General features: G+C 36.5%; 2 protein-coding genes across 2 annotated transcripts; one reads left to right on the top strand and one right to left on the bottom strand.

Moving 5' to 3' along the window:
* Positions 1–906: 906 nt before the first annotated feature.
* On the bottom strand, positions 907–2896 carry LOC142975159 (juvenile hormone esterase-like). Its single transcript, XM_076117886.1, has 3 exons — positions 2656–2896; positions 1316–2571; positions 907–1243 (listed from the first exon to the last, which is right to left on the bottom strand). The coding sequence occupies exons 1-3, from the start codon at positions 2848–2850 to the stop codon at positions 1048–1050; spliced, it is 1647 nt and encodes a 548-aa protein (XP_075974001.1). The 5' UTR covers positions 2851–2896; the 3' UTR covers positions 907–1047.
* A 2537-nt stretch (positions 2897–5433) lies between these two features.
* LOC142975640 (uncharacterized) lies at positions 5434–12362 on the top strand. The gene is made up of 4 exons (XM_076118664.1): positions 5434–5667; positions 6042–6240; positions 8518–8718; positions 11353–12362. The coding sequence occupies exons 1-4, from the start codon at positions 5510–5512 to the stop codon at positions 11587–11589; spliced, it is 795 nt and encodes a 264-aa protein (XP_075974779.1). The 5' UTR covers positions 5434–5509; the 3' UTR covers positions 11590–12362.
* The last annotated feature ends 1442 nt before the right edge of the window (positions 12363–13804 follow it).

Raw genomic sequence — 13804 nt, 5'->3', positions numbered from 1 at the left:
AAATACTATAAAACACAATGAGACGACAAAGATACTACCCCTTTATCGTTAAAAAGAACTCAACGTGTGCAAAGGTATATTTCAAATGTTAATAATATATGAAGCAACCGTAAAGAACACAAACCAGTATAGTATCTCAATATTCACCATAAGATTACTGTTCTGATACGCAATCATTTCGTTCCATGCCAACGAAATAACTGCAAAGAGTTTTTAATCGTACCAACTCTACGTTCAATATATTATGTTCAGTTGTCAACTAGTGTAGGTACGTCAGTTTGAAAATTTGAAATTCACTATTCAATACTTTACTGATTAATTATTACGTGTGAATCAGGATTACCTAGAGGAGAAAACAATGTACAGCGTAATGGCTTTTTATATCTCAACCGAAATCCACAAAAACTCTCCAAGATGACCATTAAAAATTTATAAAAAAATTAATCAATAACTACTGTTTACTCGTTCTTCTAGGTAGAGTACTATATCCCAAGACAGATTTTTGGTATGATTTTAGGAAAAACTAGTTCACATTGGTTAGGAGCTGACTCTTCCGTCAACATGTAATAACAATGATTTGCATGAATGAAGAGAGTAAGTATCAGGTCCATTCATCGTTACTGTATTGTGTTCAAACGATTTAACGTACGGTAACATTCTAAGTTTTAATGAGAACAAGTAATAACTGTTAAGCTGTTATAAATTGATATCTCTCACTTTTGTTCAATGTGTGAAAAATATTTTGACCTTAATAATACCAGAAAAAAGCCACCAGTGCTTCAAATGTTTGTACAGTTATAACACAGTCCAGTATTCGTGGTAAAGTCAATGACCCTTAAATTTAATACAACTTCGAAGTTTTTAATTAAATGAGTAATGGAATAAAACAATAAACTGTTTCGAGGTAAAACTTTTATTGAACTGAAAATTAGTTATATTTGTCTATTTACAGAGTCCCTGAAATTATCAGAGTTGAAACTACTTAAATTCGCAATTGTGGCATTTATTCTGAGTATAAACATACTTGTTATATTACTATTTACTTAATTATTCATCATCATCTCTGTATCCTATTTCGTATTTTTGATTAATCTTATAAAATAGATTCCACAGAGCTATACGACTCTTGAAATTCCTCTTTTGAACTTTAAGTTCTGTGTCGATGTACAAGTAGTTCAACTGATCCTTAGTGACGACAGGCCATTGAACTGGTAACAATTCGGTTACTTCAGGAGTAGGATTTCTGGAAAAAACAATAATAGTTAGTGGTTGAAACGAATGTACAATTATTGATAAATATTATTTTCATACGTACCCATATTTAGCGAAATTCGTCCACAATGTGGTAACGCGATCAATGATGAGCTGATCTTCAGGAGTTGGGGTCTGGTCCATGAAGGAGACATCGAAGAAGTAACTTATTTCGTCAGCGTGAATAGCTCCAGGACTCGTAATATTCAATCTCTCTTTTACAAAGTTCCTGTCACCATCATAGAAGAATAGATAATAATAAATATTCTTGGCTCCACTATCGAGATACTTATTAAGTGTTCTCATAACAGGATAGTTAAAGCTGTGATCTGAACTAAACCTGACAAGTCCTTCCTTGACATCTTCAGAGAATTTTTCGTCTCCAATATAGAAATGTCTTAACTCAGCTTCCATTTCTTTGAGGTACTCCTCAGATTCGAAAATGAAAGACTCCTCCAAAGCTTCAAAGAATGGGTTAAGTTTAGCATACTCTTCAGGCGTAAGGTGTTCGTACCAAGCAAGTCTTTCATCACTGTTATATCCCATAAGAATAGGTACGTTTCTAACATTTACATTTTTTATATTTGCGGGGTAGTCATAAATGAATCTTTCAACACCTTCGAATTCTTTTTCAACGCAAGGCTTGAATCTGATGTCCAATTCTGTTGTTGCTGCGATAACCAATTCTACATCACTTTGAGCGAGGAATTCCACAGCTTCAGATACATCAGTAGTGGGTAAGCCAAGGTGGCCGGCTATTTTGATGACGGCTGATTCGTCGGGTACCTTCAGAGCCCAGGGACATAGTCCAACACCGCTTTGGAGAATTACTTGGTCAAATAATTTTTCCTTGCCATAGGTCAATTGGTAATCTACTGAGGCACCGCCAGCGCTCTCACCGAATATTGTGATTTTATTAGGATCGCCACCGAATGCTTCTATGTTATTCTTAACCCATCTTAAAGCTGTTTGTTGATCCTTTAGGCCCTGATTTCCAGGAATATCCGGGGTATCCAGACACATAAATCCATAGGGGCCGAGACGGTAATTAAGCGTGACTAAGACGACATTATGTTGCACCAAGTACTTCGGTCCATAGACGTGTCTGCCAGAGTAGCCAATAGTGAAACCGCCGCCATAAATCCACACAAGTACGGGGAGTTGATTCCTAGAGTTCGCTGTATTTGGCACATAAACGTTTAAATGAAGGCAGTCTAATGTTCCAACTATGGTATTTCCAAACTCCTCAAGTTGGGGACAAATCGCTGAATCGTCATAAGCTTCAAAAGTGTCTTCAAATCCGGGATGAGGTATAGATGGCTGAAATAAATATTACAATATAAAGTGAAAGTTTACAATCAACGCACAAACATACTTATTTCCTTGTGTCTGAGAAACACTTACCCCGAAAGGATTACTTTCATTCACTGTCGCGTATGGTATTCCCATGAACATGGAATAGTCACCATCAGAAGCTCTCAGGCCGCGGATGAGGCCAACTTTGGAGTCAACTAACGGATCGATCCTAGACAAAGCATTGCCATTATGTATAAGGCAAATTGCTAAGATAGCACAAATATTCAGTTTCCAATCCCACATTATTTTCACGGTACGTCCGACCGATGGCAATGAATTAAGAAAACTGGTAAAACTTGACTGTATTTTAAAGCCAATGATAAGGGATATCTTACATTCGTTACATAAACGGGTGCATTTAAGATTAAAGATGTTGATCACAAATGGAAACCTAGCCGGCAGATCGTGTCATCGATAAAATATTTATTTCGCAAGCATGAGAGGAAGGGCAACATATCACTTATCTAATCATTTTCATGGAGTCTGTGTTATCGGTTTATGCCTAAAGGCTATTGCTATATGCCTTAACAATTTCAAAACCTACCTGCCACTTATATTACTTTATTCTTGATCGTTGTCCCAAACCAATTCTTTTACTCGATTAATTTCGTCTTCAACAAGCAAAGAGAGAGCTTGCAATTATAATACGGTAATGAGTTTCCAGGAACAGACGACCGAATCCGCAATAAGTAATCCAATAAATAATTTGTTTAATTGACCATAAAAATAGCGACAGATTCCGAAAATATATCTAAATTGTTTTTCCAAGATTCCCTTTTTTACCTCGTTTTCTTAGGAGGAAATTATGAACTAATACATAAATATCATAATATATATTTTTCATAGTACGGAACGTATTATACGAGGTCATTTATCTCACTTGGCCGAGTCTACAGATGGCATCTAGAAACCTTGTGACACGCACAGTTTATCGTTTCAGTGTAGATTAGGAGAGCTCCCATGAAGTAGATCATTTTACAAACTGATAATTACGTTGTCACATGCCGCACTGTATATACGTACATACATTTATATAGTTATTTATAGAATCCAGTGTAAATTTGGAGTAAGTTATTGCGGTTAGGAGAGCCGCGATAATTAAAGACTTCCTCTGTTACCCTTTTACACGTGCGCAATTCTATTGACTGGAGAACACTACGAAAACGTTACATTCGTATGATGATATGATTATAGTTTCTATGCGTACACGCTATTGTCTTTATTTATTCGCATTTACTATAAAATGTTTCAATAAAATCATATCAGATTACAATATTATTTTGAAGACTGCAAAAGGTGGTCAAGGATCTTCGTAAGATAAATTTTGACGAATGCCATCGAACTGATAAGATAGGAACGCAAAAATATATGCACCTTCAGTTTTTTGGTAAAGATAATGTTACCATATGCAGCAGATTATTAAAAAATCTATTTCTTAATAAGTCTGCAAGCCTTTTTTAAGAATGGGATTTAGTGGAAGCGTATGATAGCACTGGTCATACTACTTTGTTAAGGCATAGGCGTTTGTGAGGTGTCAGTATACAATAAGTACTGTAGTCCGATTCTCCACCTCTATTGACTATCGATAACCGGCTAGCTATCGGGAATTGTGTATAAAATTCTGATGAGCGCCTCTAGTGGACGCTGTGGGAACAATTATTGCAATTTAAATGTTAAACTCGAGAATCGAGCCACTGGTTACTAAATACAGTACCTCGATTCTCTACCACTATCGACTACCGACAACCGGCTAGCTATCGAAATTTTGACATTAAGAATGTACTGCCAAAATGTATCCTACGACACCCGTCAGAGGCGTTGATCAGATTTTCATATAAAATTTTTCGATGACAGTTCGGTTGTCGGTAGTCGATAGTAATAGAGAATCGAGGCACAGGATAAAAAGATTTAGTTTTTTTGATACTGAGATTAATATAAAATGTATTCGTGATACCTCCTTAGCGACAGTTTCCGCCATTAAATATTGGTTGTTTTGACATATCTTGCGTTCGCCCGCCATACCATTTATCGAAGAACTCTTAGCTATTATTATTTATTGACTTATCTTAACATAGCGGAAAATGGAAGTTTTTAGCATGACCTATCCCTGATGACTCGTGACGTTACTTAAAAATAGTTTAGCTAAGTATCAAGGTATTTTAGAATATACGAATAGTTTTATCAAGGAAACACAGCAATCAAATGTTAAATTAGTTATGGTAATTAAATTAAGTTTTTCTTCACACTCCATTATTCCATAATTCAACGATTTTTACAGAAATATAGCAAACGGATACAGCATATTCGAAATGATTAACTTTTATACTTCTCAACGTCTGTCATTCAGAGGAAAATTACGAAGACAGCGTACGAAAGCAGACGACGTCTCGGGGGATTCCTAGTAAAAATGTTACTAATAAATTATGTCAACTGAGCGCTGAAATAAATACCGCAAAGGGAGAAAACAAATACATTGGCGGGAATATTAAGAGTACTGTCTGTCAGGAGTAAAGACATGAGAAGTGTTAAAAACAGTTTACTTTCTATTTACTATTCATACAAAACTCGTAATCCTGTTATATTACCTTACAACTCTTTCTTCTTCTAGAGACAGTCTCCAATAAAGTTTATATTATTATTAAAGGCGTCCATGTCTCAAGCTTTCACTAGTGTGTCAACTCTACAAATTAAATTTACACGTCACTTAGGAGCAATACACGCACGGTATGTTTACTGTATTCATATTTCAGTGTTCCCTTTGCACTGTTAACTGGGGCGCAACATCACAAGTCTGTCAGTAGCTTGCCCACCGGCGGACCATGAGCATCAGTCTTTAAATATCAATTTTCTATATTAAAAGTGAAACTGAAATATATTTGGTATTAGTCTTAGGGGTTGTAAGATGGTGTCTAAGGGTGCGTTGGTGTTGACCTGCCATGGGGTGGTGTGGATAGGCGCGTTGGCGCTAGCGTTGTGGGCGGGCGGCGCGCGCGCAGCTCTGCGGTACGACACTGCTACGCCGTACACGCCGCCGTACAAGTACAAATATATACCGCTACGGTAAGTCAATTTCTTGGTTGAAATTTAAATCAATATTTTGTGCCCTTAAAATATATTGTCACTGAAATTATTATTCGTACAAGACTATTTATAATAGAAAAATAATATTTTAATTAAGCTTATATAATGTTTTTGTAATCTGTAACTTTGTGAGTATAGTTCTACATAACTTTTAAAGGATATCCCATAGCATCTATTCTTTAGCAGTCTTTCAGATTTCTTTCAATACAATTTTCTAACAGACTGTTAAGTACTGCTTCAAGTCCCTAAATCACAAAAAAAACCTCAGTTTACTCACTAATAATTAGTTGCAACTTTATCTAACTCCATATTTCGTAGACGATTTTCCTAATCGTTACAACAAATTTCCACAGTTCCAGTTCAAGTTATGGGTCGGCAAGTCAATCCTTATCTCCGCCGGTGGAAGACGCAGTGGTGCAGCACAGCAGTGGCATGCCGTTATCAGAGTTCATCCTGACTGCGATGAGGACTGCGCTGGACGTTGTCAGAAACGTGAACAAGCAACGAGCCCTTGCTGCTCAGGCTAAGAAGACTAACGCGACGGCTATCCCGGTAAGCCGATACTTTATTCTATTAGGTCGGAGAAAAAGTCTTTTCGCATTATAGTATGTATAAACTTGCAATAAAATCTCTTTAGATGCGATGCGATAAGACTTTTTCCCCAACCTAATATATAACTCCTCTTCATCTATATTGGCTTCAATATACGGTTCGCCATGCACAAATAAACCTTATAAATAAAAACGAGATAGTTTTGGAAAAAACTTTGCCCGATCCGGGAATCGATCCTGAAACCTCGTGATCGGCAGTTGCTTCGTCTGCTGTTCACAGAGGCGATTTTATTATCAGTAACGACGGCCGGGAGATAGTACGTCAACTGTTAGCATTACACTGATGTTTTGAAACAAGCAGTATTGGTTTCTTGAATTTGCTATGATACAATATTCTAGACATGCATAGTCAATGTTTTTCAGTGGTAATAGTTCTGAACTTTTCTGATTGTATGAATGTACATTTTACTGCTTTACTGGAAGTAACACAAAATTAGCTATTCCGATTTCAGTCAGTCTTTTCAGACAGGCCAAAAGTAAGGCCGGTGACAAGGTGAATAATGACTGCTCTGTCCCTTTTCAATGCAGACACCTCGAGAATTGTAATCCATACCAATTCATGATAAATGGCGTTAAACGAAGAAAATATTATTCACTCTTTGCCTTCAAAAGTGGATTAAAGTCATAGATAGTTGATTATATTAGGACTAATCGGCAATTTAGCCATTTAAATACCCGAACTGTAGGAATAATAATGTGTGTATTTCTCAACTGTAACGCCACAACTAAATCACGCCTTTTCATAGGGGTAGGCAGAGACCAGAGCCATTTGGTACGGTCATTACAAACTTCTTTTGCTTCATTCATATCCGTACATTAAAGACAGAAAAGTAAATTAAACTAGGCTTTATACTTGTTATTCAATGTTAATAATGTTCCACAGATAAAATATTAGCGAAATCTTTACGTAGACTAATTATTTCCTGTAACACTATTATTAAACCGAACTAAAATTACGTTATCTCCAATAACATTTCAACATAAATCATCCACCGATAGCACGCGTCAATTAATCCATTAGCCAAAATCCAGATGAGCCGTGAAGAAAGCATCTGAAATGATCTGAATATTGAATGGCATGAGGCGGAAAAATGAAAGAAGGTCATAATACGGTACTGGCTGAACTAGGTGACCGGTACATAGTGCTAACTGGCAGTTTAGGCCGGATTGTTTAGACAACCATCCGCGGCGTGGTTGACATGCGAGTGTAAATCGAATTGTAACGCCTACTTTACTTAATTACTTCATAATCTGTATTGTATTGGTAGTTTCCTTTGTAGTTACTGTCACGGCGTATCTCTGTTATTAGAAACATGGTCCTTCGTACAAGTTATTTTGCAGGAAATGTATTCATGACCGATTTTTCATGCGTGGTGGAAATCCCAGACTAAGAATCCAGTCAAATTAGTCCCGTTTCGGTAATATTAGATTAAATGTAGCCTTTACTGGTAGCGTATTATGAAAAGTTTTACGAAAAATAATACCCTGTTTGAGAGTGAGATTTAGTTGCATGGACTTAGCTTATTCGCGATGCACCTCGTTGCACTGATTCCCATATTTCTATCATATTCCTCAAAATATTTTATTGATGTATAATCTACTACAAAGGTATCTTAATTTACAATATTTTAGATATTTCTCTACGTTTTATTATGTAGATTAGATTAGATCATTCAGCACACAGATTCATCGGTAAATTTACAAATCGTGCTGTTTGCCACTTTATTTAAACTGGACTATAATTACGTACAATATACAAAACCAGGATGTTTTCAAAAGGTCATCGCATCGCTATCATCACTGAGCCCTATGAGTAATCGTACAAAGCTTGAGAATACGCCTTTGTATAAAACCGATTTTCAATAGTTAAAAGCATTAAGACTAACAATGAACATTAATTAATTATTAGCATACCGTTGAACAGATACATTTTTACGTAAGTAAATTGTTTCATTGTTTTTAATCGTATTCTATGTATCGATAATCTTAAAAACTATGAGTATGTTTCGGTAGACACATTCATACGTTTTTCACGCTGCACTTTCCAGCAAATTTCTTCTCTGAACAAAAGGATCTTAGCAGTTTTGTCCATCGTTTGCTTTAATTTCTTTACTATTAACAGAAAGAATTACCTGTTTTAAACACTATATTTAACAAAATTACCACGATATCAAGAAGGAGTTTTGAGAGTTTATAAAAAATATATTTCGCTTTCCAGTTACGACGGACGAGATCAGACAACTCATCAGTGGGTAGCGGCAGAGGGTTCGAGGACTACTATGACGATCATGACCATCATCACTATCACCACGAGACTACGACCACCATGAAGCCCAAGCCCAGGTACACCGACCCCTGGGCCGGTTACTACGACTGGATCATCAACGAAGGCTCTTTCAAGTTCTGGAGTGTTTTCCAAGTAAGTATCATTATCGTTATTATTTTATATCCAATTCGTTGATTCTTTTTTTCAGGCTTAAGGAGTAAGTCCTTATGGCGCGTAAATTACGGAAACAATGGTCCCTATAGAAAATTCTTAAGGGCAGCTTGAACAACTCCAACAAAAAGGTTACTTACTACGAACGAACAAATAAAGAAATAAATGTTTTCAAACATGCAAATGATGCAATGCAACATAGTATTTTGTATAGGCATTTGATGTATTCTACGCCGCCGCAGAATCGTTTGAATATGGCAAACAAAAACATTTACGAGCCCATTTCCATAAATGCAACACGGGAGCAAAAACATGTCTCCTTTGTTTTTGACACCTCCGCCCGTTTTCATCTGAACGCGTAAAAATAGATTCGACCTCAAGCGCAGCGTAGCGCATCGTAGCGCGAAAAATATTCTTGTTCATAATTTTGTAAGAAAAAGAAGTATTACGTTGTCATTTAACGATCAGCCGGTAGTTAGAAGACATAACATTGACATAGTTTTGAATACAGCCATGCGATGACCGTCGCCGCAGGGCGATGTAGTCGAACGAGACCTTGCGAATGTCGTTACAGACAACCATTTCCTAGATTGAGGTCTCGACAATACATGTACTTAGATAAACGTAAGGCTTGTTTACATTCAATTATTTCCCAAGATTAATTTATTGTTCGTACCAAACAAGAGCGATTATTGACAACGCATCGAATGGTCGTCGAAACGTGATATTATTCCACGGCCACGATTAAGTGCTTCTTCTTTTAAATGTTTCCTGATTTTTTCTTGCAATGTGTACGTTTGTAGTAAAGGGTAGATAAATCTAAAAACTTCCTGCATTACTATTCGGAGGTAATAATTAACATGAAATAGCATCCAAAAAACTTTTTGTCTTAATTAACTAGAACAATAAAATCCATTATTTGATTACTACCATGCATAAATAGAAATCGTCGAGAGTTTTTTTGTATGAAGTTTATATAGGAAAATGTATTCTCACCTTCAGAATCACCATTGATTAACAAGTATAAAAGTTAATAGATATTGGTAGATGCGCCGTCATGTAAACAAGACGTAACGTTTCAAAATGGTGGTCACGATTATCGGCAGGGTGGAGGGAGGATGTGAGTAGTTCCGGAGGCGCGGGGGGGGGGGGCGGGGGCGCCGCGTGCGGGTCGCGGTAATGAACCCCGCGCTTATTCATATTCTGGCCGAAGCCTCGCTGAACATAAATGTTCAAGTAGATTTGTGAATAGATAGCCTACAGACGAACGTTTCAATAGGACTGATTCATTTCAATGATCTCGCCCAGAAGCTTATTTTATTGATATAATTGTTTTTGGTATCTCACCAACTCATCATTAAAAATTAGCTTAACATGTTAATACAGTGATAGGAAAGATCTGTACGGTCAGTCCTTGGACCCTGACCAGAAATGATTCCACACGTTTTCCGTACATCAAGATTAGACGGCAACATTTAGTAAAAATATGAATATAGCACCTTTGTTTCTATACTTGTGGGAAATACACCAGTAATATTATCCTACGCAAGCCATACATGATCGTAAGCAATCCAGTTACTAGTTAAAAACAGGGCTTTTAGAGCGGCTCACATTAGAACAGACCGTTGTTAACTACACGACTGAAATTCCTTGTGTACCAGCTTTATAAGGAGGAAAGTTTTGTTTTATGTAAGGGCTCCATATAAACTAACTAGAGGGCCTAAATGGCTACAACGCTGAACATTGCCGCGGCTCGGGCCTGAGTAGATTTACGAGTACCTATCTTGAGTTAATCAAGATCTTTCTGTGTTAGATATGTAGCTGTATATGTATATGTACAGTATACGTACATTAGATATAGAAATTTCTCTTTATGTTTCTAAAGTAGGCAACTTATGCTGTTTATCTCAATATTCACTTATTATTAGAAAACATTAATTGATCTCTATAGCCCACATTATGATAGTACTACATCCTCAATCCTTCCCTCAATTATATGCCTAGCTTTTCGAAGGTGAAACATGTTTTCCTTCTCCATTCGTCTCTTTCACCCGTTATCTGTATATTAACCGCCTTTCCTGATTTAATGAAATACCTGCCTCAGATAAATTTAAGGTCACGCAGGTAGGGCCGAGAGAGAGTACTAAAGATCTTAGGTCACCAGCTTTAGGCGGTAGTTATGTTGGCAAGACATTTAGAAAAACCCCAATCACTTTAAGTTCGTGCAATCAACCGAGGGGTGGGGTTAACCCAAGGAGTATTTGAAAAAAAGGGCAGAGAAAAATAATGTTAGTGACTAAATCGGATGAGTATGTCTATATAACGAGCATATATTTTTTTCCCTTTCGTTTTCCTCTTATTGCTTGTCAGTCAATTTAAAAAATCAACTTGGGTGAGACGAGGCAGCGAATATTCGGTTTAACATGTCCTGCGTATGACTAACAAGGAAAACACACGTTGGGTATATATACTTTCATAAGAGAAATGAAATTTAAATAACAAAGTAAGGATCGAAGATAAGGGATTTGCAATATAAAGTTGGATGAGTCTTCCGCTATTGGCTTATTTGATAAAAGAGATGAAAGATGCTTATATTATATGCTTTTATAATTTCAGTTGTTCACTGCGGCTCTGCTGCTGTACGCCTGCTTGTCAGCTATCTACTACGCGAAGTTCAACCCTGTGATACCGGACTACGACAGAGAGTACGATGACTATTTCCTCGAGCGCACAGTAGGTAGGAGTGCTAGAAGTCTCGATCAAAGCGAACTGCCCTCAGGCATCAGCTGGATTAACCCTAGAACCTTCCAATTCATCTTAGACGCCATATCGAAACATTACGAAGAGGAATAACAAGTAATATTAGTATTTGTAACATTTAATACGGGGTAACGACGAGTCGATATATGTGAAAACGGTTTGATAACGGTTGTTTGATGGTAAATGTAATCATTAACTATAATGTCGTTCCAATCAAACGACGCTATTTAACTTTGATCGTAATAGGTCTATTAAAGAAAACTTTGTAGTTGTCACAGTGAGTCACAACTCGCGTCGGGTTGGTACAGCGAACGGTAAAGTTGTTCAGACTAGTAGTTCTGCAAACGTAAACACAATTAGTTGAGTGCCTCACAGATTACTCCATCACTTCATTTATAGTATAACTCTACAAAACTGGTGTTATTCAACAAAATATTAATTAGACCTTTGATATAATAACGAATATCTTTGTTACCCCGGATTGAATATAAATAGAAAATTTGACTGAAACAATACTGATGCTCAAATAATTTCTACGTAGAATAAGTATTTATTGTTGTACTAAGAGCCTGTTTCACGGCGGTCGAGCTTGCGTGAACAAATTAAATGTCATTGTCTTTTTACTTAAAGAGTGATTTCTGTAGAGCAATAATACTTTGTAATTATCTGGATAGTGGCATATGCCGCGTGAAATAGGTGCTTAGAATATTCGGCAAAATTAATAATATCGAGGTTGATAGACTCGAGTTGACTTGAACTTGTGTTTAAGTTCTCATTGAGTCGAGTCTTTACTTCGCTATAACTTAGTGTACATTTAGTTTCTAAGATATATTACATGCTCAATTTTAGTTCCTAGAAACTTAAGAATAAACTTGCAATATTATTAAAGGCAGTTTTATTGGAGTTGCCGCTAGGATGAAATTTTAAGGGACTTTTATGGTCAGTGAGGCGTAAACTCGTGTTTTATAAGGGTTTGAAGCAACCATGTTTTATGTGATGTAAGGCCCGCACTCTACAGAAAATAAACGTTCAATGGCTAAACCTCAACGATTTAGGTGCGACGTGCACTGTAATCTGAATACTTCTGATAGAGCACAAATCTTTTTAAAATACGATTTAATATTCACATAGAATAAATTGACAATATTTACAGATCAAACCGTCAGAACAATACGCAATATAGTAGTTAACACTTCTGCAAAATCGTGTTTTTAAAGTAACTATCGACATTTTAAACATTACTGCGTGTATATTTGTTGCGTTTCTCGTTTACTCTATGCGAATATTCACACTTATTATTTTTGAAATAAGATACGCACGTATTTTACTTTAGTTAAGTGTTTTTTGTTTGTAAAGACAATGTTATGTAGAGTGAGGTGGTCGGTACGGCGCATCATCTGCCGAGCTCATCGCACTGTGGGACATTCTTGCCAATATATTTTTATTGGTATTTTTAAAGTCGTGATCACAGCGTGTCTGTGTGCGTGGTTGTTAACGCGACGGTGTGCGGCCAGCGTCCAGGGTTCGATGCCCGGTCGCCGCGACCACTGGCTGCCTAGGACACGCACAGGATGTCGCTATTATACTACCTTTACTACCAAGACTTTCCTTGCTTATTGCTACTTAAAATATCTTGGTTTATTTTTTAATTACGCGATTTATGCATTTGTTGTTAATACGATCGCGTAATATTGCATGTTCTTTCAGGGCTTTTGTAAAATCCTTGTTTAACTTTACTGAATCATTTTTAAAATGTTAGATGCACTAGTATCATAACGTAATAGTTTTATTGCCTGTATTTTTTATGTACAGGATTATTCATCCTGGTTTATTTTTTGATGAATGGAAATGCTTCTATACTATACATATTGCAAGAATAACCGAGGTCCTGTCAATTACCTTGCTCTATCATATCAGGGGAAAAAACAGTGTTGACACGACGCAACGTCAAGTACATCACTATATCATTATGTATTATTATTTGAGTACGAGTTCACCATCGTTCAAGTATGCCTTTATTGTCTACCGAGCTAATTTAACGTAACAACTACTTTACGTATGTGTTTTTTATTCGGAGACCTTGCGAGCTTGTGTGCTGTGCTATGCTTTGATTTGTTGATAACACTCATTGTTGTTGTAACGAAACGAAATTAATTATTCATATTTATATCAATTACCATACAGCTTCTGCTCGTTGTTTAAATATTTAACTTCCAATTTTAATCTTGTGGGAACCAATTCATGTCTCCAACTGAGTTTGTCTTTTTAAGCTAATTAGTTCCTAATTATCTTAAGTGGTTACATGTCC

Source organism: Anticarsia gemmatalis, chromosome 1, assembly GCF_050436995.1.
Source record: "Anticarsia gemmatalis isolate Benzon Research Colony breed Stoneville strain chromosome 1, ilAntGemm2 primary, whole genome shotgun sequence".
NCBI lineage: Eukaryota > Metazoa > Arthropoda > Insecta > Lepidoptera > Erebidae > Anticarsia > Anticarsia gemmatalis.
Note: the sequence above shows the minus strand (reverse complement) of the source record. Positions and strands in the feature narration are given on the sequence as shown.